The 26,523-nt window shown below is 42.8% G+C and overlaps 1 protein-coding gene across 25 annotated transcripts in view; it reads left to right on the top strand.

Annotated features, from left to right (window-relative positions):
• The window catches only part of cast (calpastatin), a 79,557-nt gene that overhangs the window by 35,150 nt on the left and 17,884 nt on the right, over window positions 1–26,523 (top strand). For 7 of the 25 annotated variants that reach the window (XM_045223814.1, XM_045223828.1, XM_045223825.1 and 4 more), the window contains 19 exons: window positions 4,627–4,692; window positions 6,706–6,855; window positions 7,273–7,368; window positions 10,360–10,380; window positions 10,746–10,874; window positions 11,578–11,700; window positions 12,560–12,604; window positions 12,710–12,811; window positions 12,912–12,992; window positions 14,784–14,819; window positions 15,679–15,765; window positions 20,307–20,387; window positions 20,773–20,850; window positions 22,253–22,381; window positions 23,085–23,207; window positions 24,049–24,093; window positions 24,199–24,300; window positions 24,403–24,483; window positions 26,220–26,255. In XM_045223814.1, the coding sequence (XP_045079749.1) occupies window positions 4,627–4,692; window positions 6,706–6,855; window positions 7,273–7,368; window positions 10,360–10,380; window positions 10,746–10,874; window positions 11,578–11,700; window positions 12,560–12,604; window positions 12,710–12,811; window positions 12,912–12,992; window positions 14,784–14,819; window positions 15,679–15,765; window positions 20,307–20,387; window positions 20,773–20,850; window positions 22,253–22,381; window positions 23,085–23,207; window positions 24,049–24,093; window positions 24,199–24,300; window positions 24,403–24,483; window positions 26,220–26,255 (1,611 nt within the window). The remainder of the gene's footprint in view (window positions 1–4,626; window positions 4,693–6,705; window positions 6,856–7,272; window positions 7,369–10,359; window positions 10,381–10,745; window positions 10,875–11,577; window positions 11,701–12,559; window positions 12,605–12,709; window positions 12,812–12,911; window positions 12,993–14,783; window positions 14,820–15,678; window positions 15,766–20,306; window positions 20,388–20,772; window positions 20,851–22,252; window positions 22,382–23,084; window positions 23,208–24,048; window positions 24,094–24,198; window positions 24,301–24,402; window positions 24,484–26,219; window positions 26,256–26,523) is intronic. The other 18 variants (XM_045223833.1, XM_045223830.1, XM_045223832.1 and 15 more) reach the window with 16 other exon arrangements.

Raw genomic sequence — 26,523 nt, 5'->3', positions numbered from 1 at the left:
GAAAGGTCACTGGTTCTAATCCCCGAGCCGACTAGGTGAAAAATCTGTCGATGTGCCCTTGAGCAAGGCACTTAACCCTAATTGCTCCTGTAAGTCGCTCTGGATAAGAGCGTCTGCTAAATGACCAATTATTATTATTTATTATTTAAATACAGGTGGATGCATGTTCAATAGGAGTGTGTGCATGCATTGATTTATTGAGCTTGTTTGGGCTAATTAGTGGAGTCTATGGTGCTACAGATGACAAACAATCTGTTTGCCTTCCATTTGGCACTTATATAAGCCTACTGATCAACAATATCTGCATAGAAGCATCACTCCAGCATGTCACGCCTGTATGTCATCATACTGTATAGGCACTGGTGTTAGTTTGAGAATATAAAATAACATAAATTCAATGCAAATGGCTTCAACGTAACGTCATGATTTGTGATCACGGATGCTTATGAAAGTAGTATTTTTTGTCATTTTCCGTGATCGGGGATTTTTTTTTGTTTAAGCTGTCATGACGCATCTAAACAACTCAGCTGCCAGGACGAAATTAGAAAAATAAATGGACTAGTTCAGGTATCTGTCAAGAAATGGGCGGGTTGGAACTTGAACCTACTGCTACGATTAGATAAAGCGAGGCTGTAACTCCACTGCCTTTCACATCTCTCATGTCACTTGCTGCAGTTCACTGCAACTATTTAGCGATGACATGTGGTACCAAACCATACATTTTAGTCATTTAGCAGACGCTCTTATCCAGAGTGCATAAATTTTTTTAAATATATATTTTTTTCATAATGTGCATAATATCTACCAAGGAGCGCGAGGATAGGAAAAAAGATGAAATGACGATGTACGTTTTATCTAAATGACTAAAATCTGCCCAAACATAGTTTGAGAAGTAAGAACGCACACACACGCGCTGATCTATAGCTTTCTTGGTCCATAAACATACAGGAAGATTCTTAGGTAGGTAAACCTATTGCCAATCTTTATTTAGGCATAAAAATAAAATAGAAATCTAACAATCAACTTTCAATTTACGGATACGATTGCGGCTGGTCAGATCAGCACACCAGTATAATAGCTAATGTTACACTGCAAGTGAAATGGCTCGTTGACGAAAATGGTGCTCAAAATAATGGTGTTCAAAATAATAATCAGCTAACGTCAGCTAGCTACATTGGCTATTAGCTCCTATCTGATATCTTAGCACCATGTTTATCTAGCCAGCTAGCTAACATAATAGCTAATATAGCTAACACCACAGATGAAAGGGTTAGTTATCGTAATCTTTGCTAACAGGTCACATAGCTATCTGCTTAGCTAACTTGCTTATTGCATGCATATCCGGGCACGTCGACACGATAATTATTATTAGTGAATTAACTAAACTAATATTTGCAACAGTTCAATTTTGGTCACTGTGTCAATCAATTTCTCAATACTGCACCTTTCTGTTGGAGAATGAGCTAACGTTAGCTTGCTGCTTATTTTCCCAGATGACATTCCTCTGCATTGTGTTGTGCTGAGGTGGCGCCTGGCTTACCAGGAGTTTTGTTAATGGGCCGATAGATTAGAAAAGGCCACTATCAGGCCGAAAATCAGCTTGGTCGTTCTCTAACGCAGAGAGATAGACGAACTCTGAGACTTTGGGTGAGTCTCAGGTGAGCTGGAGGAACACTTGATCAGAATCTGGTGAGCAAAATAAACCATGTTTTACCCTCAGATAAGGTGATGCCGTTTTGGATTGGTTGGACTTCTAATCACTAATAGTGTTTTGGTCATGTTTGATTAGCAATGATAGCGGTTTTGCTACTCTTTGTTTTGCTGGAATAATGTTTGGTTAGCCCTTAGCTAATCAATATTAGTGTTTTGCTACTTTCTGATAAGCAGTAGTACAGGAGTTTTGCCACTGGTTATGGTAACCATGTTTGGCCTTTTAATGGAACAGTGCAGTTAAAAACATGATTCCAGTTTTTTAAATGATATTTCCACACTGAGGTTGAAATAACACTACAATTTTGAAAATGATGATAATGCCCTTTTTCTGTAAGGGCTGTTTGAAAAATAAAGGCCTTTATCACATTAGCCTCAATCGTGTTTTAGCAGCAGTAACAACAATGGCTAGTCAGTAAAACATTTGAATACTGGGTTATACTCATGAAGTATGCCTACCTTCAATAGTTTAGACTCCTATCACAATCAGCAGTAAAAGTGACTGTTACTGGCATTTTATGTCACTGTTTAGGTTGGAGCCTGATAGATGCATTGGTGTGGTTGGCTGGTTTCACCTGTACTGTCACGGTTGTCACAGAGACTGGTACCTGCCCTGTATTCGCTACCCTCCCAATGCATTGTGTGGTTCTTCATGGGTGTATGCTAAAAGATTGACTGTTGTTTATCTACCTGCCTCTAATAAAAAGTGTATGAGTAGTTAGGTGAGTTAGCCTAACCGGTCTAGCTAGTAGTTAGCTCACCAGAGGAGAAAATGCATGGATATTGGCCAAGTGTGCAATGTACAAAAAAAGAATGATGTTTTATCTTTTACTTTTGTCTTATTTTGGGGGAATAAAACCTAAACCTAAATGCTGTTCATCATTACCCTTGTGTAGTGAGTCCAACTGATGTCTTTGAGTTGAGGTCTGGCGTGTACTTTTTGACATTGAATCAAGAGCTAAGACACTGTGGTAGGTTTAACATGGCTAGCTTACATGCTAATAGGTTGGGCATGACTTGAATAGCCAACAATAACATAAAATATGGACGCCAGAGCAGAGGGGCAATGTTAGTGTGGTTCCTTGTCAGGGTTTGTGTTACATTAGAAATGAGAAGTGTGGTTTGTTTTTACACACAAAAACCACTTCCTGTGTTGTGTGCTGTTGGTTGGAAGACAGAGGAGAAAGCTGGCGGTCAGACCGCCATGTTCCTTGGCTGCCATCATCACATGACTACAAGTGTAGCCAAATGCCTTTCATTAAACATATGTTTTGTGTTTGTTTTCCACCTCAACAAAATATTTGTTTTTATCAACCATAGTCTGTAATTCAATTTAAAGTAAACATGGGTAATATTTGAACAGCATTTAAATAAATGTCTCTGGGATATTTTGTCAACATAGAGATGGACACAGATAACGTACTGATTATTTATTTGGTTTCCAAAAGATGAGCCAGTCAGTATGGCCCTGTGCCATGCCAAGACACCGCCCTTTCTTTGCCTATCCTTTCTTTTGCCTGCAGATTCTGGTGTGTTGCCTAGCGCCCAAATATTTATCCAAAAGGAGGGCAGCTTTACTCGTCAACCTTTTTTCAGCCCCTCCCTCCCTACTTCCTCCCAACCCGAATGTGGACTTGTTCCAATATTTTAAAGATGCATCCTCCCTTTCCTTCCTTCTTTGAAGTTCATTACTGATCATCACTAACTGATCAACACAAGATTGGGCTGGTGAAAACAGCAGGCTATTAACCATGATTTCTCTTATCTAATCATGTACAAATCAGTGATTGCCTCAAGGAAAAATAGGGAAGAAAGCATTTATATGGTATTTGAACGTGGCCTAGGCCTCATTTGGCTTCTTAGTATTGGCTGAAGGGCAAAGTGACTAAAGCGCTTAGCGAGTATTCAACAAGGTTTTTGTCAAGTGAGTCAACACCACTGTCCTCCCACTGGACATACTGTAGATGAAGTAATATTGTTAGTGAACAACAGTAATCATCTTCAAGTAGTGTAGTATGGCAAAATAAAGTTAATCTGAAAGTATAGTAGTATAGTATTAATATAGTACAGTATTTCACTAGTAAGAATTTAGTATACAGTTTGACTAGTAAGATCTCAACCTCACTGTCACTCTTCCTCTCTCTCTCCATCTGTCTGTCTTTATCTCCCAGCCATCTCTCTGTAATGTAGAATAATGAGCCGGCTTGACCACGGTTCGCTCTAAAACTTAAAGATACAGTACTTATCTGGGCATGACAGACTCACACACATTATTGGGACTCAAAGAATAAGAAATACATTCTGCTGTGCTGTAACCCTGGGACATAGCCAGTATGGGTGGGCTTCTTGCCCTGTGGGTCACCACCACTGAAAGGGTTCTCTTTAACATACTCTACCTGGTTTCTGCATTCCTCAAACCTGCAATGTTTGTAACTGACTATTAATGCTTCAGTCACAATGTGTGCATTCCATATACACAAAACAGTGGGAAATGGGATCCGCCTGGTTATGTAATATTATGAGAAACCGCTGTATAGAAGTCCGTAGGCAAACTGTTTTGATTAAATTATGACACACACACCAGTGTTTCCCCTATATTAATTTATATATAGTGGCCCACCGCTAGTGAATATACGTAGAACCATTGGTCATTTTATCAATGGAACAGGATTGCTACATGTGATGTTTCTCTTGTCATGCAGAATGTGTGTGAGGAAATGGTACTGCATCATTAATTATTTTGTTCTATATCCAGACATTTGAGCAGCATGGAATGTTATGCATTATGGCATCAATGATTCTGACAATGATCAAGTCTGTGTTTTATACTATGAGTGACAACGATTCCTGTTTGTGTTTTCTCTCTCTCTCTCTCTCTCTCTCGCTCTCTCTCCCCTCCCCCCTCCCTTCCTCCAGTCGCAGCCCAGACAGTACTCACCCACTTCTGTGGCACAGGTCGCCGTGAATCCAGCACAATTTGAGGTAACTTTAACACACACCTCTAACTTTGCTCAGGCATCACCTTTTCTTTGGAATAGGTCTTAGACCAATCTGGCTTCCAGTCTATTTGACCTTTGACCCCTTCTTTGGGCGATGTTTGGTACTGTTAATGTCTTTCCTGTTTCAACAGAGTAGTGTGACCCAATCAGGCAAAGGATTGGTCACACCCAAATCTGCAGGGAGTAGAAGAATGGCTTAAGAATTAAATACAGGCTTATGTTATTCAGCTCAGCAAATTCTTCCAACTGAAATGTTTTAAACATATCCTGAATTATTCTATATGTTCTATATGTTCTATACGTTCTATATGTTCTATATGTTCTATACGTTCTATATGTTCAGGAGGCTTGGTAATGTACCTGTATGCTTGTTATTGTTATGTGCTTAGCTTTATTGAGGGAAAACATGCAGCACTTCCTTGGGAAAGTTTTTAAAATTCTTGACTCTGTAAATGTGTTGAGCTCCAGACATAGGTTGTTAAGAAATATGACATACTGTACAAACCACAAGGTAATTGCTTTCTAAGTTCTATTATTAGGACCAGCTTAGATAGACACGCACAACAGTCAATCTGATCCCTACTTCTGTCAGTGCAAAAGCTCCACGCTGTAGAACTCTCTTCTCTGCTAGTTGGTCTCTCTCCAGAAAATAGAACGATTAAGGACAGAGAACGCCTCTAGTCGGCACACATTGTACTGCACCTTCTTTAACTGGTTTCCAGCCCAATATTTATAATAATAATAATAATAGTGACAACAACAACAACAACAGGGCCTTAACAGATTGGACAAACTGTTCTTTTGGTTTAATGTTTTAGTTGTTGTGGAAATTGGGTGGGCTGTGGGGGGACTGAACGTTTTCTTATAAATGGGTTTTAATCAAAGCGCAACCAACATTTCAACATGGGTTTAGGTCTTTGTTGTGTCGTTGACCACTCAGGACAAAGGGATTACAGAACTGGTTTACCCAGAGAAGTTAAATCAGTTGTCTGAATCTCTTCCCTGAATTTATTCCAAAAGTCTATGCCCAGACAATGCCATGGTGATGGCACAGGGACGAGATGCCAACCTGTGGTGGCGTATTCACGTGTCGCTCAACTCCCCCTTTGGGCCTCTTCCATGACAACGCAACATAAAATGTCACTTATTCTGGTATCTGCCTCTGCGTGAAACCCAGGGACAGGCTTTGGTTGAACGTGCAAAGCTATTTTTCAAAACAGACTATGTGTTTCAGTGTGGTGTGTTATGTCAACATAGTCACATTTAACCATGATAGTTATGTCACCTAAGCTGACATACAGTATTGAGTGTATGGGATAATGATGATTGATAAGGGTGTTTAAGGTTATTTGAGTCAAAGACCTTACCCCTAGACTAGAGCTTTATAGATGCCCCTTATAAGAACTTGACCTTGAGGTGCCCTCCTTCCGGTTAAAATTAGTTTGGCTTGTGAAGCAGTGACAGACGGTTTGCTACACAGGAGAGCTACTCAGGTTTCACTTGTATCATACACAGGCATGCGCTGCATACCTATATACAGATGTAGGATCTTAATTTGATCACCCTGTTGCAGGATAACATTCCTGCAATGCAGAACATTTAAGATTTTAGGTTTAAAAAGGATTCTGAAGTTTGTAACTTCTACTTTTATATTTCCGACTTGATTTTACCTTACGAAAAATGTATCAACCCCTCCAAAAATGTCCATTAATTATAATCCACATAATAATTAACATTTCCTGTTGCTGCAGGATTATTATCCTGCTGTAGCAAACTGGCTCAAATTAAGATCCTACATCTGTACGCACATGGTTATGTATAGTACCGAATACATCTGTACAGACTTTATGATCATTTTTACTTTCCTATGTTTTTCTTCTTCTCAGTCATTTGTTGTTCGATCACAAGGCACAGAATGAAATAGAGAAGCAATTGGATAAGGCAAGCTGAAAGTAATCATGTGACCGAGCCAATCACAATCCTTGTTGCATTACAGAGTGCATCTGCCGCCTCGACCATGACTACAAAGCCAGGGGCGGTGTCCGTGACAATGGGTGGCGCCACAGCAAGTGGTACCAAAGCGGGAGGAAGTCCTGCTACAGCAGGGACAACACAGAGAGGAACGGCCAAAGTGGTGATACCAGAGGTAGACTGACATAGCTGGGTCTATGGAGAGTCCTTTGGGACAACCTTGGCATATTCTGACGTTCTTAACCCCCTTCCCTCATTAACATGGGTGTCTGTTACATGGAATATTTCTTATCCCTCTCTTTCTTCATGCTCACCTTCATCCTCTGAAACACTTCATTCACAAAGTCTACAGCTGCTTGGGCTCTCTACCATTGACTTCTTCACAGCTTTACCTATGGTGCATTCAGATCTGCTTACGTCACCCTTCACCATGACCTCAAAGAGCTTAAATGATTGATTGTGCTATTTTACATGCTGGAGAATGGGATTAGGGCTCTTCACTGTCCATTGGAATGGTGCATAAGTGTGTTGTTGGCTCGCTTTCTCAACCACATTTCCATAATATGTTCTGCGCCTGCTTCTTGGTTTGTAGACGGCACTTGTCTCTCCTAACGCTGCGGCAGCAGGTGCTACTATTATTGACATACCAACACCTGGGACCAGAGGCAGTCCTAAAGACACCCCAACGGTAACTCCATACACCCCTCCCCTAAATATAGTTAATGATTTCATCCTCGGAATCTTGTTGTGTATGTGACCTCTGAATGGCTGTTGGGTTTTAAGTTCCGGGTAGATGTTGCCCATATACACATATCTAGGATCAGCTTACTCTCCTCAAATGCCTAACTTAACCATAACTGCTGTGGGCGACGGGAAAAATCTGGCGGGAAGTGAGCTGGCAACCTGAGGCTTGTGTGGCAGCTCCCCGAACCTCTCCAAAACCTGTCAAATCAAATACCATTTTATTTGTTGCATGCGCCGAATACAACAGGTGTACCGTGAAATGCTTACTTACGAGCCCTTTCCCAACAATGCAGAGTAAAGTGGTCAATGCAAATAGTCCGGGTAGCCATTTGATGAACTGTTCAGCATTCTTATGGTTAGGGGTAGAAGCTGTTCAGGAGCCTTTTGGTCCCAGACTTGCCGCTCCGGTAACGCTTGCCGTGCGGTAGCAGAGAGAACAGTCTATGACTTGGGTGACTGGAGTTTTTGACTATTTTTAGGGCCTTCCTCTGACACCGCCTGGTGTAGAGGTCCTGGATGGCAGGGAGCTCGGCCACAGTGATGTACTGGGCCGTACGCACTATCCTCTGTAGCGCCTTGCGGTCGGATGCCAAGCAGTTGCCATACCAAGCGGTGATGCAGCCAATCAAGATGCTCTCAATGGTGCAGTTGTATAACTTTTTGAGGATCAGAGGGCCCATGCCAAATCTTTTCAGACACCTGAGGGGGAACAGGCGTTGCCATGCCCTATTCACGACTGTGTTGGTGTGTTTGGACCATGATAGGTCCTCAGAGATGTGGACACAGAGGACCCACTCCACTACAGCCCCATCAATGTCAATGGGGGCGTGCTCGGCCCTCCGTTTCCTGTAGTCCACGATCAGCGCCTTTGTCTTGCTAACGTTGAGGGAGAGGTTGTCCTGGCACCACACTGCCAGGTCTATGACCTCCCTGTAGGCTGTCTCATCGTCGTTGGTGATCAGGCCTACGGCCATTGTGTCAAACTAAATGATGGCGTTGGAGTTGTGCGCGGCCACGCAGTCATGGGTGAACAGGAAGTACAGGAGGGGACGAAGCACGCACCCCTGAGGTGCCCCCTTGTTGAGGGTTAGCGTGGTGGATGTGTTGTTGCCTACCCTCACCACCTGGGGGTGGCCTGTCAGGAAGTCCAGGATCCAGTTGCAGAGGGTGGTGTTTAATCCCAGGGTCCTTAGTTTAGTGATGAGCTTGGAAGGCACTATGGCAGAGCTGTAGTCAATGAACAGCCTCCTCATGTAGGTGTTCCTTTTGTCCAGGTGGGTAAGGGCAGTGTGGAGTGTAATCAGAGATTGCATCATCTGTTGATCTGTTGGGGCGGTATGCGAATTGGAGTTGGTTCAGGGTGTCTGGGATGATGGTGTTGATGTGAGCCATGACCAGCCTTTCAAAGCATTTCATGGCTACAGATGTGAGTGCTACGGGGAGATAGTCATTTAGACAGGTTACCATGAGGGACTATGGTGGTCTGCTTGAAACATGTAGGTATTACAGACTGGGTCAGGGAGAGGTTGAAAATGTCAGTGAAGACACTTGCCTGCTAGTTAGCGCATGCTCTGGATACGCGTCCTGGTAATCCGTCTGGCCCTGTGGCCTTGTGAATGAATGGTAACCTGTTTAAAGGTCTTACTCACAACTAGTTTAGCATCTGCTTCATCGGTCCACTTCCGTATTGAGCGTCACTGGTACTTCCTGTTTGAGTTTTTGTTTGTAAACAGGAATCCGGAGAATAGAGTTATGTTCAGATTTGCCAAATGGAGGGCGAGGGAGAGCTTTGAATGCATCTCTGTGTGTGGAGTAAAGGTGATCTAGAGTTTCTATTCGCCTCAAGTTGCACAGGTGACATGCTGGTAGACATTCTTTTGGCCTGCATTAAAATCACCGGCCACTAGGAGCGCTGCCTCTGGGTGAGAATTGTATTGTTTGCTTATGGCCCTATACAGCTCGTTGAGTGCGGTCTTAGTACCAGCATCGGTTTGTTGTGGTAAATAGACAGCTAAGAAAAATAAAGATAAACTCTTGGTAAATAGTATGGTCTACAGCTTATCATGAGGTATTCTAACTCAGAACCTTGAGACTTCCTTAATATTAGAGATTGCACGCCAGCTGTTGTTAACGAAGAGACCCCCCACCCCCGAGCTTACCCGGCGCTGCTGTTCTGTCCTGCCGATGTATAGAAAAACCAGCTCGATTTATATTTTCCATGTCCTTGTTCAGCCATGACTCGGTGAAACATAGGATATTACAGTTCTTCAGATCACGTTGATGGGATAGTCTCGAACGGAGCTGATCCAATTTATTCTCTTAGTGATTGCACATTCGCCAATAAAACAGAGGGTAGAGGCGGTTTATCCACTCACCGACGTAGTCTCGTCAGGTATCCCACACCCCGGCCTCTATAACGCCGCCTCTTCCTCCTCCTAGTGACGGGGATTTGGGCCTGGTCTGGGATGAGCAGTATGTCCTTCGCCTCCAATTAATTGAAGTATAAATCCTCATCCAAATCGAGGTTAGTGATCGCTGTTTTGATGTCCAAAAGCTATTTTCCGTCATAGGGAACGATGGTGGAAACATTATGTACAAAATAAATTAAAATCAGCTCAAAAAATACAAAATAGCACAATTGGTCAGGAGCCTGTAAAACGGCTGCTATTCCCTCCAGCACCATTCTTTCGAAAAAACCTTTATATGTATTTGTATGTATGTGTCTTTCGGAGGGGTAGGGTTAAAAGCAGAAGTCAAATTTCGGTTAGACCTTGTGTGCAATTGACCAATAAAGCAATCTTAATCTTAGGAGAAGGAAATGCAAAACTGATCCTAGATCAGTGTCTAGGGCCAACTTGACCCTACTTTACATTTTTACAACCCCTGCACCTCACACTCACTGGACCCCTTTAACCTTTACATAATTGAATTTCAGGAATTTGTAACAACGGTTAATGTAAGTAATAACACAGTTTTAATGATTTATTTGATGTAATGAAGCCGGTTAATGTAATAACATACCAAAATCAATGTTTTAACTTACTTCCCTTAATTCGATGCACAAACACAGACAAACTCATGCACATCATACAGACACCCTCACAAGCACACATTGAAATGTGCACACACACACCACACAGACGTATACACACACTACAGTGCGACACTGTTTTTTAAAACTTGTTCTTTGTGATATACTGAACGTGAAGTCATTACATTAACCAGTGTTATTACATGAAAAAGTTGTTACAGGGTGTCAATACATTGAATTTGCTCTGTTTCTGTTGTATACATTGAGTTTGAACTCATTCTTGATTGTAGACGGCACCCATGCACCCAGCCAAAGCTACACCTCCTACCACTGGAGGAGGCAATATTGTAGGGGAGGCGGCAACTCCATGGAAAACTGAAGTACCAAAGGTCCAAGAGTCTCCGAAACAGACAGCCAAGGTAGATAGCAGACAGTTGAGGAGTGTGGGGCCTCTATCTTTGGATCTTTATTCTTTGCCCGGCCTGGCTCTCTTTAACCTCACTTCCCCATTCAACACTCTCTTCCTGGGTCATTATTCCATGTGTTATGTCTTCCTCATCATCTCTCCCGTGATCTTGAGGTTTTAGTCATTCTTCCACCCCTTTATATGGTATTCTATCTTCATATTCTCTCTGGCGATATATTTCAAAACATATCTCTGCTTTGGACTTCCTTACTTCTGGCCTGGAGGTGTATGTGTGTCTAAGTAGGAATTGAACAGACACTCTTAAGCTCTATGACTGAGTCTTCCCAGCTTGCCTACACTTTATGTTACGCTTAACACATCAAGACAAACCATGTCTTCCAAGTCTGTCACATCTGTTGTCACCACAGAGAAGCCACAATATATTTCCACCTTTACTTTTTCTTCTGGTTGCATCACACCATATCTAGTATTGCTTCTGGGTTTGTTTACCTTCCTATTACTCTACTAAACTGTGACTACACATTTTGGTTGAGGTACTTCTCTTCTCACGGTGCCTTTCCTTTCCATTACCTATGACAGATAAGGTGCTAACTATCATCCTATCACTCCACTAAACTGTGACTGTAAGATTATGCGCAGCTCTCTGAACTCTTCTCTGCACCTCGTCTAATGGCCTGAACCATATGCGTTTATAGAGTGTGTCCACCACATCAAGCAAAGTTGACATGGCTAAAAAGGATCCTGCTAAGCTGGTTACGGCTGTTGCTGCACCAGCTGTCGCGGCTGGAGACGCCTCTCTGAAGGGGCCACAGACCAAGGTAGACTCCAGACTACGTTGGGGTATTAACCACGCTACAGTACAAGGCTCTTGAGGGTGGGGCTATCCCTGGGGTTAGGGGGCTATCATTGATCACTTGTTTGTGTCATCTTCATTCTTTCACTGTTTTCACACAATGTAACCAAGATCATGAATTAACACAGTGACACAGTAACAGGGACTTGGAAGCAGTGGAAGTAGTGAAGGATATCTGCTGTACCATTTTACATTTTAGCCATTTAGCAGACTCTCTTATCCAGAGCGACATACAGGAGCAATTAGAATTAAGTGCTTTGCTCAAGGGCACATCGACAGATGTTTCACCTTGTCGGCTCAGGTATTCGAATCAACAACCTTTTGGTTACTGGCCCAACGCTCTTAACCGCTAGGCTACCTGCCAATTGCTGTACCATTCTGCAACTTTATTTGATTACAGGAGAAAAAACAAGAAACCCGCACACTGCTCTTGCTAGTATCACTGCTCTTGCTAGTATCACTGCTCTTGCTAGTATCACTGCTTTTTATCAGATAACTGACGAAGGCCTTGAGGCTGATACGTAAAAGCTTAACATAGAGCAGTGATACAAGCAAGAGCAGTGTGCGGGTTTCTTATTTTTTCTCATGTTATTCAATTGTTACAGTGCACCTGCAACAAAGATAGCTCAGATGTGCGAGTGCCTTTTGAAATTTGACTACAGCAAAAAGAGGAAGCTCTTGTTCCTGCATGAGTACTACCTATGTGGGGTTGGTTGAATTGAGCCCACAGCCATCCAGAAGCTCAGTTGGGTATAGGAGCTGAGCAGTATCACAGATAGTAGCCTAGTGTTGTATTCACTAACCTCTCCTGCTCTGGGTTACAGGTACAGGTGGAAGAAGGTCCCCCAGGAGCTAACGCAGCCAAAGAGGTAAATCAGCGATCTATCTTTTCTCTATGTGGGTTTGATATTGCACTAAAATGAATGGCACGGAGTTGCATTGCTCGTGTTTGAGTTGTGTTGCATCATGTGTAGGAGCTTACTGCGGACCCCTTCGATGCCCTGGCTGATTTCTTGCCCTCATCAGAGCCTCTCGCCCCTGCAGCCCCTGTATACACCGGGCCAGAGGTGATAGAGGTACAGCACCCTCACAGAGTGTGTGTGTGTGTGTGGGTGATGATGTGTGTCCACCCGGTCACCATGTAAAACAGTGTGTTGTTGTTGCATGTGTCCACAGCATGGATTGACCTCAAAGAAGGGAGTGATATGTGGGGGGAAAGACTGCCCATTGCCCCCAGAATACCGATTTGAGGACACGGTCAGTCTTTAAATCACCCTCCTCCTCAAGTCTTCTTCCTACTGCTCCTGCACATCATCATCACTTCTGCATCTTCATCCAACCCTCAGCCTATTGCTGTTAGAGAGCTTTGAGTTTGCATGTATCTTTAGCTTTGCACTGCAGTACTCCCTTTGACATGACACATTTGTCTGGAACCCCTTGGTTATCAGGTCTTCCAACAGAGAGATACATTGCATTCGGAAAGTATTCAGAACCCTTGACTTTTTCCACATTTTGTTACGTTATAACCTTATTCTTAAATGGAATAAATAATTTTTTCCCCGTTATCAATCTGCACACAATACTCCATAATGAGAAAGCAAAAACAGGCCACTCCTGCGTTGTCTTGGCTATGTGCTTAGGGTCGTTGTCCTGTTTGAAGGTGAACCTTTGCCCCAGTCTGAGGTCCTGAGCGCTCTGGAGCAGGTTTTCATCAAGGATCTCTCTGTACTTTGCTCCGTTCATCTTTCCCTCGACCCCCACAGCATGATGCTGCCACCACCATGCTTCACCGTATGGATGGTGCCAGGTTTCCTCCAGAGGTGAAGCGTGGCATTCAGGCTAAAGAATTCAATCTTGGTTTCATCAGACCAGAGAATCTTGTCTCTCATGGTCTGAGAGTCCTTTAGGTGCCTTTTGGCTAACTCCAAGTGGGCTGTCATGTGCCATTTTACTGAGGAGTGGCTTCCCTCTGGCCACTCTACCATAAAGGCCTGGTGGAGTACTGCAGAGATGGTTGTCCTTCTGGAAGGTTCTCCCATATCCACAGAGGAACTCTGGAGCTCTGTCAGAGTGACCATAGGGTTTTTGGGCACCTCCCTGACCAAGGCCCTTCTCCCCCGTTTGCTCAGTTTGGGCGGGCGGCCAGCTCTTGGTGGTTCCAATCTTCTTCCATTTAAGAATTATGGAGGCCACTGTGTTCTTGGGGATCTTCAATGCTGCAGACATTTTTTGGTACCCTTCGCCAAATCTGTGCCTCGACACAATCCTCTCGGAGCTCTACGGACAATTCCTTCGACCTCATGGCTTGGTTTTTGCTCTGACATGCACTGTCAACTGTGGTACCTTTATATAGAGAGGAATGTGTGCCTTTCAAAATCTTGGCAAATCAATTGACTTTACCACAGGTGGACTCCAATCAAGTTGTAGAAACACCTCAAGGATGATCAATGGAGACAGGATGCATCTGTGCTCAATTTCGAGTCTTATACAAAGGGTCTGAATACTTATGTGAATAAGGTATTTCTGTATTTTATGTTTTATAAATTTGCCAAAAAATCTAAAAACCAGTTTTCGCTTTGTCAATATGGGGTATTATGTGTAGATTGATGAGGAAAAAAAGTTATTTAATCAATTTTAGAATAAGGCTGTAACTTAACAAAATGTGGAAAAAGTCAAGGGAATACTTTCCGAATGCGCTGTAAGCCCCATCCAGAAACAACCCCTAGCCCCTGTCTTATCCCCTGGACACTTGTGTTAATCTAAGAGGACTGGATAGGTGTAATCAATATGGACACAGTTTCTCCAAGCTGATCAGATGACAAGATGGAACTACTACCATATCTATCATTTTCTTTCAGATGTATATGATGCAACGTAGAGGGCTTGGACTAGGGTTTATTTCTGGACTAGGCCAAAAAAGCCTGTGTATAGTTACCACCCTTTAATATTATTTTTTCATTATTTTGAGAACATTATCAGATTTAATTTAAATCTAGATTTACTCTACTAAAATATGTAACTAATGAACTTTTATTATATTTTTCATAGGCCCCAGTTGCAGATGTCAAGCCAAAAGATGTCCCGGTAAGTCATTGTATTTACTGCTAGGGAATGCAGTGTCTGCTGGGGAGAAATATTGAGATATTGACTTCCCCATCTCCTCTCCTCTTTCTCTCAATCTTTCTCACATATCCACATACTAATGGAAGCATCAATGTGCACAAACACACACACACACACACACACACACACACACACTGAAGGAACTAAAAAAACCATAGGCCATCCCATGGTCTCTTTTGACAGTTTTGGGTACCTCTACAGTGTGGAATGTTGCATTGCACTGTGGGGTGTTGGCTCTGCAAACAACATTAGACTCACCTCAACAAGCTGGCTCTAGTTCTGCTAAACCCATCACTTATAAACACACACACACACTAGCAACAGATACATAGTCAACACACAATCACTCATTACTCCACACCTATTCACCTATACACACCTACACACACACACATTCACCCTCTGGGTCACACCTTGTTTTGTAATGCAGTTCTCTGTGTAGTATACCTCTGCGTCTAAGAGCTTGATAGAACATGAGGCAAACTCTTTTACCCCTGAAGTATATTGTCAAAAGTGAGTTGTCTAGAGTTTCCCATTGGTTATAAATCGTTCATTTTTACAAGACAACTGAAACCGATAAATCTGATGTTAAGTAAAAATTCTGCTCAGAGTCCTTTGCAGAGTACTTTGAGATTCTGGGGAATGTGATTGGTGGGTGTGTCGATTATTTTCCTCCTGGTCTGGTTTACATATGCCCCCTTTCAATGCTTGGCGTTAGTCTGACACGCTCTCTAGTGGTGGATTTGAAGACAAAACTGTAACTGTAATGCTTTGTGTATAATTAAGGTTATTTGTTTGCTTGTTTGTTTACTTGTATCAGAAACCCATGAGCACAGATGAGGCTCTGGACTCCCTGTCCTTTGGGTTCACAACCTCTATGGCTCCCATCCCTCATAAACAGGAGAAGGTGAGACGTTGCACTATTAACAGGTTATAATCACTTATAACAACTTGGGCACTGTTCCCTGAAACATCCATAACGTTACAGAATTATTATTACTTTCGGGTGAGACTGAGGTCCTGACCAGTGACACTGTAAATAATGAGTGAGGTAGGGTGGGGCGATATGGCCTAAAAATCATATCTACATTTTTTCAAACTTATGGGCGATTCACAATATACAGTGGGGAGAACAAGTATTTGATACACTGCCGATTTTGCAGGTTTTCCTACTTACAAAGCATGTAGAGGTCTGTAATTTTTTATCATAGGTACACATCAACTGTGATAGACGGAATCTAATACAAAAATCCAGAAAATCACATTGTATGATTTTTAAGTAATTAATTTGCATTTTATTGCATGACATAAGTATTTGATCACCTACCAACCAGTAAGAATTCCGGCTCTCACAGACCTGTTAGTTTTTCTTTAAGAAGCCCTCCTGTTCTCCACTCATTACCTGTATTAACTGCACCTGTTTGAACTCGTTACCTGTATAAAAGACACCTGTCCACACACTCAATCAAACAGACTCCAACCTCTCCACAATGGCCAAGACCAGAGAGCTGTGTAAGGACATCAGGGATAAAATGGTAGACCTGCACAAGGCTGGGATGGGCTACAGGACAATAGGCAAGCAGCTTGGTGAGAATGCAACAACTGTTGGCGCAATTATTAGAAAATGGAAGAAGTTCAAGATGACGGTCAATCACCCTCGGTCTGGGGCTCCATGCAAGATCTCACCTCGTGGGGCATCAATGATCATGAGGAAGGTGTGGGATCAGCCCAGAACTACACGGCAGGACCTGGTCAATGACCTGAAGAGATCTGGGACCACAGTCTCAAAGAAAACCATTAATAACACACTACGCCGTCATGGATTAAAATCCTGCAGCGCACGCAAGGTCCCCCTGCTCAAGCCAGCGCATGTCCAGGCCCGTCTGAAGTTTGCCAATGACCATCTGGATGATCCAGAGGAGGAATGGGAGAAGGTCATGTGGTCTGATGAGACAAAAATATAGCTTTTTGGTCTAAATTCCACTCGCTGTGTTTGGAGGAAGAAGAAGGATGAGTACAACCCCAAGAACACCATCCCAACCGTTAAGCATGAAGGTGGAAACATCATTCTTTGGGGATGCTTTTCTGCAAAGGGGACAGGACGACTGCACCGTATTGAGGGGAGGATGGATGGGGCCATGTATCGCGAGATCTTGGCCAACAACCTCCTTCCCTCAGTAAGAGCGTTGAAGATGGGTTGTGGCTGGGTCTTCCAGCATGACAACAACCCGAAACACACAGCCAGGGCAACTAAGGAGTGGCTCCGTAAGAAGCATCTCAAGGTCCTGGAGTGGCCTAGCCAGTCTCCAGACCTGAACCCAATAGAAAATCTTTGGAGGGGAGCTGAAAGTCCGTATTGCCCAGCGACAGCCCCCGAAACCTGAAGGATCTGGAGAAGGTCTGTATGGAGGAGTGGGCCAAAATCCCTGCTGCAGTGTGTGCAAACCTGGTCAAGACCTACAGGAAACGTATGATCTCTGTAATTGCAAACAAAGGTTTCTGTACCAAATATTAAGTTCTGCTTTTCTGATGTATCAAATACTTATGTCATGCAATAAAATGCAAATCAATTACTTAAAAATCATACAATGTGATTTTCTGGATTTTTGTTTTAGATTCCGTCTCTCACAGTTGAAGTGTACCTATGATAAGAATTACAGACCTCTACATGCTTTGTAAGTAGGAAAACCTGCAAAATCGGCAGTGTATCAAATACTTCTTCTCCCCACTGTATATCTTAATTTTTTTTAATGTTTACTCTAAATAAATGTTGTTGTACAATTAAAGGTCAAATACACTGCATTTTAAACAGTCAGCAATAATCAAATGAATTCAGGGCTTGTGAAGTTAAACCTAGGCTAAATACACTACGTGACCAAAGGTATGTGGACACCTGCTCGACGAACATCTCATTCCAAAACCATGGGCATGAATATGGAGTTGGTCCCCCCTTTGCTGCTATAACAGCCTCCACTCTTCTGGGAAGGCTTTCCACTAGATGTTGGAACATTGCTGTGGAGACTTCCCTTCCATTCAGCCACGAGCATTAGTGAGGTCGGGCACGGATGCTGATGTTGGGCGATTAGGCTTGGCTCACAGTCGGTGTTCCAATTCAGCCCAAAGGTGTTCGATGGGGTTGAGGTCAGGGCTCTGTGCAGGCAAGTCAAGTTCTTCCACACCGATCTCGACAAACCATTTCTGTATGGAACTCGCTTTGTACACTGGGGCATTTTCATGCTGAAATAGGAAAGGGCTTTCCTTAAACTGTTGCCACAAAGTTGGAAGTACAGAATCGTCTAGAATGTAATTGTATGCTGTAGCGTTAAGATTTCCCTTCACTGGAACTAAGGGGTCTAGCCCGAACCACAAAAAACAGCCCCAGACCATTATTCCTTCTCCACCAAACTTTACAGTTGGCACTATGCATTGGGGCAGGTAGCGTTCTCCTGGCGTCCGCCAAACCCAGATTTTTCCGTTGGACTGCCAGATGGGGAAGAGTGATTCATCACTCCAGAGAATGTGTTTCCACTGCTCCAGTCCAATGGCGGCGAGCTTAACACCACTCCAGCCGACACTTGGAATTACTCATGGTGATCTTAGGCTTGTGTGTGGTTGCTCTGCCATGGAAACCCATTTCATGAAGCTCCTAACGAACAGTTATTGTGCTGACGTTGCTTGCAGAGGAAGTTTGGAACTCAGTAGTGAGTGTTGCCACCGAGGACAGACGATTTTTACGCGCTGCGCGCATCAGCACTCGGCAGTCCCGTTTTGTGAGCTTGTGTGGCCTAACACTTTGCGGCTGAGCCGTTGTTGCTCCTAGACGTTTCCACTTCACAAGAGCAGCACTTACAGTTGCCCGGGGCAGCTCTAGCAGGGCAGAAATTTGATGAAAAGGTGGCATCGTATGGCGGTGCCACTTTTAAAGTCAATAAGCTCTTCAGTAAGTCCATTCTACTGCCAATGTTTGTCTATGGCGATTGCATGGCTTTGTGCTCGATTAAATACACCTGTCAGCAACGGATGTGGCTGAAATAGCCTAATCCACTACTTTGAAGGGGTGTCCACATACTTTTGTATATAGTGCATTCAGAAAGTATTCAGACCCCTTGAAATTTTCCACATTTTGTTACGTTACAGCCTTATTCTAAAATGGATTAAATAGTTTTTTCCCCATCATCAATCTACACACAATACCCCATAATGACAAAGCAAAAACAGGTTTGTAGAAATGTTTGCTATTTTTTTTTCACTTAGTCATTATGGGTACTGTGTGTAGATTGATGGGGGGGGGGAATTATGTCATACATTTTAGAATAAGGCTGTAACGTAACAAAATGTGGAAAAAGGGAAGGGGTCTGAATACTTTCCGAATGCACTGTATATAGTGTATAAGCCTTCCACAACCATAAGACCCACTAATAATTTAATTATTTTATCAAAATAGTTGAATCTGCTTTTTTTGCAATAATTACTTATCTTGCTTTCAAGTCTATGAAAATGCCATTTTTTGTTACAAATTTAACTAGAACCAAGCATAATGCACATTCACTAATCATGACTAACTTCTTGTAGCAGGCATTAGGCTATAGAAAATTAGCAAAGGTCTCATCAACAATCTCTCAAGCCCACGTGCTAGTGATTAGCCAATGTATCTTAATATTTCAAGTGTAGCCAGTTTGGCTCTATTTGCTAGCTAACAAGGTTGAACAGTTGAATTGTTATGAACACACCCTTTTGTCTGTCTCCAACTGTTTGAAAAGCATGTTAGCATGTCCACTTTGTTCAGATGTTGAAATCAAGTGGCCTACCTTATTTCTCAGAATGAGAACGAGTTGCCAATTCCTTATATGATTGTTTTTTCATACTCTCGTTTTAGTCGTGTCTGCTCTGCGCGCAATTTGAGTAGTTGAGACATAAAAGGTGTATCGTTAGAAAAGTTAACTTATCCCCTATTACAGTAAAATAATGTCTCAATGTGTTTTGGTGTCAATATGACCGATTCTGTTGCACTAAACCTCAAATACAAGTAGCGAGTTGAAACCGCTTGTCAGTGAGGATATGATCTCTCAACTTTGTTGGCGTGAGAGGCAAGGCTTGTTGGTGTGTGTAAAGCATAGAGGAACAGGCGAACATCTCGCTAAAATCTGTCCAAAATAAGCCCAATGCGTTTCTATGGGTTTATTTTGAACGTAAACTTGTTAGGGCGGAGACTTGCATTTCTTTAGTATATATAGATTTCTGGTGTAAATGGGGAGGTGCACAGAAGGAGCGAAAGAGACGAGACTAAAAATACAACACGAAAACAAGCGGAAGTAAACGCTCATAAAAAATATAAATTACAAAACCTCGATTCTTGCGATACAGGCATACATTCGAATTAATTCGATATATCGCCCAGCCCTAAAGTGAGGTGTCATTATAACCCGATGATATTTCATCTGTTGACAGAAAGTGGAGGATTTGGCTGCCATTGATGCCTTGTCTGCTGGCTTCTCCAACTTTGCTCCACCTCCATCAGCTCCCATCAAGGTAAAGAAAGACAGATTATATTAACTGTCATTAGCATGAGATGGTAAACTGTTATGAGAACCAATGTCAAGTTATGTCAACTGACATAGCACAGTCATAATGACACATAGCACAATGTAGGCTAGCTTGTTGGACAGCTAACTTGCTAGCCACTTACTGCTGATGCTAATGCCATATTGTATTGATGATACATACAAGATGACCATTTATTTCATTTTGACACAGTGTCAGCTGTAATAGCTTATGACAACTGTTATGTCATGTTAACGTTCTGTAAAGACAGCCTTCTAGTGAAGGCTTCAAATGAGCTTTCCCCGGTTCCTCTCAACTAGAACCTAAGAAACAGTATTTAACAAACCAAATAATAATCTTCTTCTTCTTCCAGAAAGCTGAAGAGTTTATGTCTGCTCCTGTGACCAAGTCTCCTGCTCCCCCCGCTGACAAGAAAGCTAAGGTGGAAAAGGTAAATACCACCAAAGAAACAGGTCCTACATCATGACTACATCACATGAGCCATGCATAACACTAAATAAACCATGACAAACGCTTATGTCCAATGTTTCTTATAAGCGTCTGGGTTAGAGTCCCGCTCCTTGAAAGCGGCAGCTCTACCCTTTAGCTCAGTGCGGATGTTGCCTGTAATCCATGGCTTCTGGTTGGGGTATGTACGTACGGTCACTGTATAGAGACACCCTCACAATCACAAATTGAAATGTACACATGCACAACCACACACACACACACACACACACACACACACCACACAGACGCGTATACACACACACTACAGTGTGACACTGTTTTATATGATATACTGAACGTGAAATTTCTATCAAAACCTTTCTCATTCTGTTCCCAAATTGACCTAGCTATGATACCTATTTTTTCAACAAAAAAAAAAAAGTGATTGACATACAAGAAAGTATGATCGTCCTGATCATCTAACTTACAGTAAAATAGACTTGAAATGATTACCTGTAACCTGATGTTGTGATTGTGGGTCATGTTGTTGCTGGACCATATGTATTTATGTCTTTGTCATAACTAGTTGGATTCTATGAGGAAAGCATCCCTTCATCAAACATTCCAATTGGCTCAACAACCAAATGTTCACATTGTTGCTGTGGATTTTGTCATACCCACAATTTATGATCAAATCTGTGCGTACACATTTTTTTAATAAATGAGGCCCTTGGTCTCCCATCCAGGAAGCGAGTAGCACCAACCCTGCTTAGCTTCAGAAGCAAGCCACTATTTTGGTGTATGGGGCTGGGACTGATGAAATGTAACCCCTTTCAAATTCATAGACAGTGCACTAGATGCATGGACAGTCCATGACAGCCACATTGATAGTTTTAAACAGAAGCTATACACAATGTCTCTGTCTGACCCAGCTGACTAATGAGTGTCTGTGTTCAGAGTCAGAAGAGTCTCTCTACTCTAACTCTCTCTGAGACTTTTATACTGCCACATATGAATATTCATAAGCATATCATAGGTGAAACAAAGTTGTTGTCCACTTCTTAGAGGTGCAATCCTGCAAGGGCGTGTTAAGCAAGCGAAAGAGAGTGAGTTGATACTCACCTGATAACGTAATAATCACAGGTTAACGTAACTTATTACATTAAGCGGAAAAGGTTATCCGTTCCAATTGTTTATTACGTTAAATAGCAAGTTATTACATTAGTTATTATTAGTTATTAAATGAATTGGTTTTATTACATAAAAAAATCAAGTTATTACATTTAGAAACGTTATTACATTAACCAGTGTTATTGCATTAACCGTTGTTACAGGGTGTCAATACATCGAATTTGCTCTGTTTCTGTTGTATACATTGAGTTTGAACTCATTCTTGATTGTAGACGGCACCCATGCACCCAGCCAAAGCTACACCTCCTACCACTGGAGGAGGCAATATTGTAGGGGAGGCGGCAACTCCATGGAAAACTGAAGTACCAAAGGTCCAAGAGTCTCCGAAACAGACAGCCAAGGTAGATAGCAGACAGTTGAGGAGTGTGGGGCCTCTCTCTTTGGATCTTTATTCTTTGCCCGGCCTGGCTCTCTTTAACCTCACTTCCCCATTCAACACTCTCTTCCTGGGTCATTATTCCATGTGTTATGTCTTCCTCATCATCTCTCCCGTGATCTTGAGGTTTTAGTCATTCTTCCACCCCTTTATATGGTATTCTATCTTCATATTCTCTCTGGCGATATATTTCAAAACATATCTCTGCTTTGGACTTCCTTACTTCTGGCCTGGAGGTGTATGTGTGTCTAAGTAGGAATTGAACAGACACTCTTAAGCTCTATGACTGAGTCTTCCCAGCTTGCCTACACTTTATGTTACGCTTAACACATCAAGACAAACCATGTCTTCCAAGTCTGTCACATCTGTTGTCACCACAGAGAAGCCACAATATATTTCCACCTTTACTTTTTCTTCTGGTTGCATCACACCATATCTAGTATTGCTTCTGGGTTTGTTTACCTTCCTATTACTCTACTAAACTGTGACTACACATTTAGGTTCAGGTACTTCTCTTCTCACGGCGCCTTTCCTTTCCATTACCTCTGACAGATAAGGTGCTAACTATCATCCTATCACTCCACTAAACTGTGACTGTAAGATTATGCGCAGCTCTCTGAACTCTTCTCTGCACCTCGTCTAATGGCCTGAACCATATGCGTTTATAGAGTGTGCCCACCACATCAAGCAAAGTTGACATGGCTAAAAAGAATCCTGCTAAGCTGGTTACGGCTGTTGCTGCACCAGCTGTCGCGGCTGGAGACGCCTCTCTGAAGGGGCCACAGACCAAGGTAGACTCCAGACTACGTTGGGGTATTAACCACGCTACAGTACAAGGCTCTTGAGGGTGGGGCTATCCCAGGGGTTAGGGGGCTATCATTGATCACTTGTTTGTGTCATCTTCATTCTTTCACTGTTTTCACACAATGTAACCAAGATCATGAATTAACACAGTGACACAGTAAAAGGGACTTGGAAGCAGTGGAAGTAGTGAAGGATATCTGCTGTACCATTTTACATTTTAGCCATTTAGCAGACACTCTTATCCAGAGCGACATACAGGAGCAATTAGAATTAAGTGCTTTGCTCAAGGGCACATCGACAGATGTTTCACCTTGTCGGCTCAGGTATTCGAATCAGCAACCTTTTGGTTACTGGCCCAACGCTCTTAACCGCTAGGCTACCTGCCAATTGCTGTACCATTCTGCAACTTTATTTGATTACAGGAGAAAAAATAAGAAACCCGCACACTGCTCTTGCTAGTATCACTGCTCTTGCTAGTATCACTGCTCTTTATCAGAGCACTGACGAAAGCCTTGACGCTGATACGTAAAAGCTTAACATAGAGCAGTGATACAAGCAAGAGCAGTGTGCGGGTTTCTTATTTTTTCTCATGTTATTCAATTGTTACAGTGCACCTGCAACAAAGATAGCTCAGATGTGCGAGTGCCTTTTGAAATTTGACTACAGCAAAAAGAGGAAGCTCTTGTTCCTGCATGAGTACTACCTATGTGGGTTTGGTTGAATTGAGCCCACAGCCATCCAGAAGCTCAGTTGGGTATAGGAGCTGAGCAGTATCACAGATAGTAGCCTAGTGTTGTATTCACTAACCTCTCCTGATCTGGGTTACAGGTACAGGTGGAAGTAGGTCCCCCAGGAGCTAACGCAGCCAAAGAGGTAAATCAGCGATCTATCTTTTCTCTATGTGGGTTTGATATTGCACTAAAATGAATGGCACGGAGTTGCATTGCTCGTGTTTGAGTTGTGTTGCATCATGTGTAGGAGCTTACTGCGGACCCCTTCGATGCCCTGGCTGATTTCTTGCCCTCATCAGAGCCTCTCGCCCCTGCAGCCCCTGTATACACCGGGCCAGAGGTGATAGAGGTACAGCACCCTCACAGAGTGTGTGTGTGTGTGTGTGGGTGATGATGTGTGTCCACCCGGTCACCATGTAAAACAGTGTGTTGTTGTTGCATGTGTCCACAGCATGGATTGACCTCAAAGAAGGGAGTGATATGTGGGGGGAAAGACTGCCCATTGCCCCCAGGATACCGATTTGAGGACACGGTCAGTCTTTAAATCACCCTCCTCCTCAAGTCTTCTTCCTACTGCTCCTGCACATCATCATCACTTCTGCATCTTCATCCAACCCTCAGCCTATTGCTGTTAGAGAGCTTTGAGTTTGCATGTATCTTTAGCTTTGCACTGCAGTACTCCCTTTGACATGACACATTTGTCTGGAACCCCTTGGTTATCAGGTCTTCCAACAGAGAGATACAGTGCATTCGGAAAGTATTCAGAACCCTTGACTTTTTCCACATTTTGTTACGTTATAGCCTTATTCTTAAATGGAATAAATAATTTTTTCCCCGTTATCAATCTGCACACAATACTCCATAATGAGAAAGCAAAAACAGGCCACTCCTGCGTTGTCTTGGCTATGTGCTTAGGGTCGTTGTCCTGTTTGAAGGTGAACCTTCGCCCCAGTCTGAGGTCCTGAGCGCTCTGGAGCAGGTTTTCATCAAGGATCTCTCTGTACTTTGCTCCGTTCATCTTTCCCTCGACCCCCACAGCATGATGCTGCCACCACCATGCTTCACCGTGTGGATGGTGCCAGGTTTCCTCCAGACGTGAAGCGTGGCATTCAGGCCAAATAATTCAATCTTGGTTTCATCAGACCAGAGAATCTTGTCTCTCATGGTCTGAGAGTCCTTTAGGTGCCTTTTGGCTAACTCCAAGTGGGCTGTCATGTGCCTTTTACTGAGGAGTGGCTTCCCTCTGGCCACTCTACCATAAAGGCCTGGTGGAGTACTGCAGAGATGGTTGTCCTTCTGGAAGGTTCTCCCATATCCACAGAGGAACTCTGGAGCTCTGTCAGAGTGACCATCGGGTTCTTGGGCACCTCCCTGACCAAGGCCCTTCTCCCCCGATTGCTCAGTTTGGCCGGGCAGCCAGCTCTAGGAAGAGTCTTGGTGGTTCCAAACTGTGTTCTTGGGGACCTTCAATGCTGCAGACATTTTTTGGTACCCTTCCCCAGATCTGTGCTTCGACACAATCCTCTCGGAGCTCTATGGACAATTCCTTCGACCTCATTGCTTGGTTTTTGTTCTGACATGCACTGTCAACTGTGGGACCTTTATATAGACAGTTGTGTGCCTCTCAGAATCATGTCAAATCCATTGAATTTACCACAGGTGGACTCCAATCAAGTTGTAGATGCATCTCAAGGATGATCAATGGAGACAGGATGCACCTGAGCTCAATTTCAAGTCTTATACAAAGGGTCTGAATACTTATGTAAATAAGGTATTTCAGTTTTTTTAGTTTTTTACATTTGCAAAAAGGAAAAAAAGTAATTTAATCAATTTTAGAATAAGGCTGTAACTTAACAAGATGTGGAAAAAGTCAAGGGAATACTTTCCGAATGCGCTGTAAGCCCCATCCAGAAACAACCCCTAGTCCCTGTCTTATCCCCTGGACACTTGTGTTAATCTAAGAGGACTGGATAGGTGTAATCAATATGGACACAGTTTCTCCAAGCTGATCAGATGACAAGATGGAACTACTACCATATCTATCATTTTCTTTCAGATGTATATGATGCAACGTAGAGGGCTTGGACTAGGGTTTATTTCTGGACTAGGCCAAAAAAGCCTGTGTATAGTTACCACCCTTGAATATTATTTTGTAATTATTTTGAGAACATGATCAGATTTTATTTAAATCTAGGCTTACTCTACTAAAATATGTAATTATTGAACTTTTATTATTTTGAATAAAAATGTATGTTTTACTTTTCATAGGCCCCAGTTGCAGATGTCAAGCCAAAAGATGTCCCGGTAAGTCATTGTATTTACTGCTAGGGAATGCAGTGTCTGCTGGGGAGAAATATTGAGATATTGACTTCCCCATCTCCTCTTTCTCTCAATCTTCCTCACATATCCACTAACTAGTGCACGCACCAATGTGCGCACACACACACACACACAAACACAGTAAATTAACTAAACAAACCATAGGCCATCCCATGGTCTCTTTTGACAGTTTTGGGTACCTCTACAGTGTGGAATGTTGCATTGCACTGTGGGGTGTTGGCTCTGCAAACAA

The sequence above is a fragment of the Coregonus clupeaformis genome, chromosome 12 (genome assembly GCF_020615455.1).
Source record: "Coregonus clupeaformis isolate EN_2021a chromosome 12, ASM2061545v1, whole genome shotgun sequence".
NCBI classification, from domain to species: Eukaryota; Metazoa; Chordata; class Actinopteri; order Salmoniformes; family Salmonidae; genus Coregonus; species Coregonus clupeaformis.
Note: the sequence above shows the minus strand (reverse complement) of the source record. Positions and strands in the feature narration are given on the sequence as shown.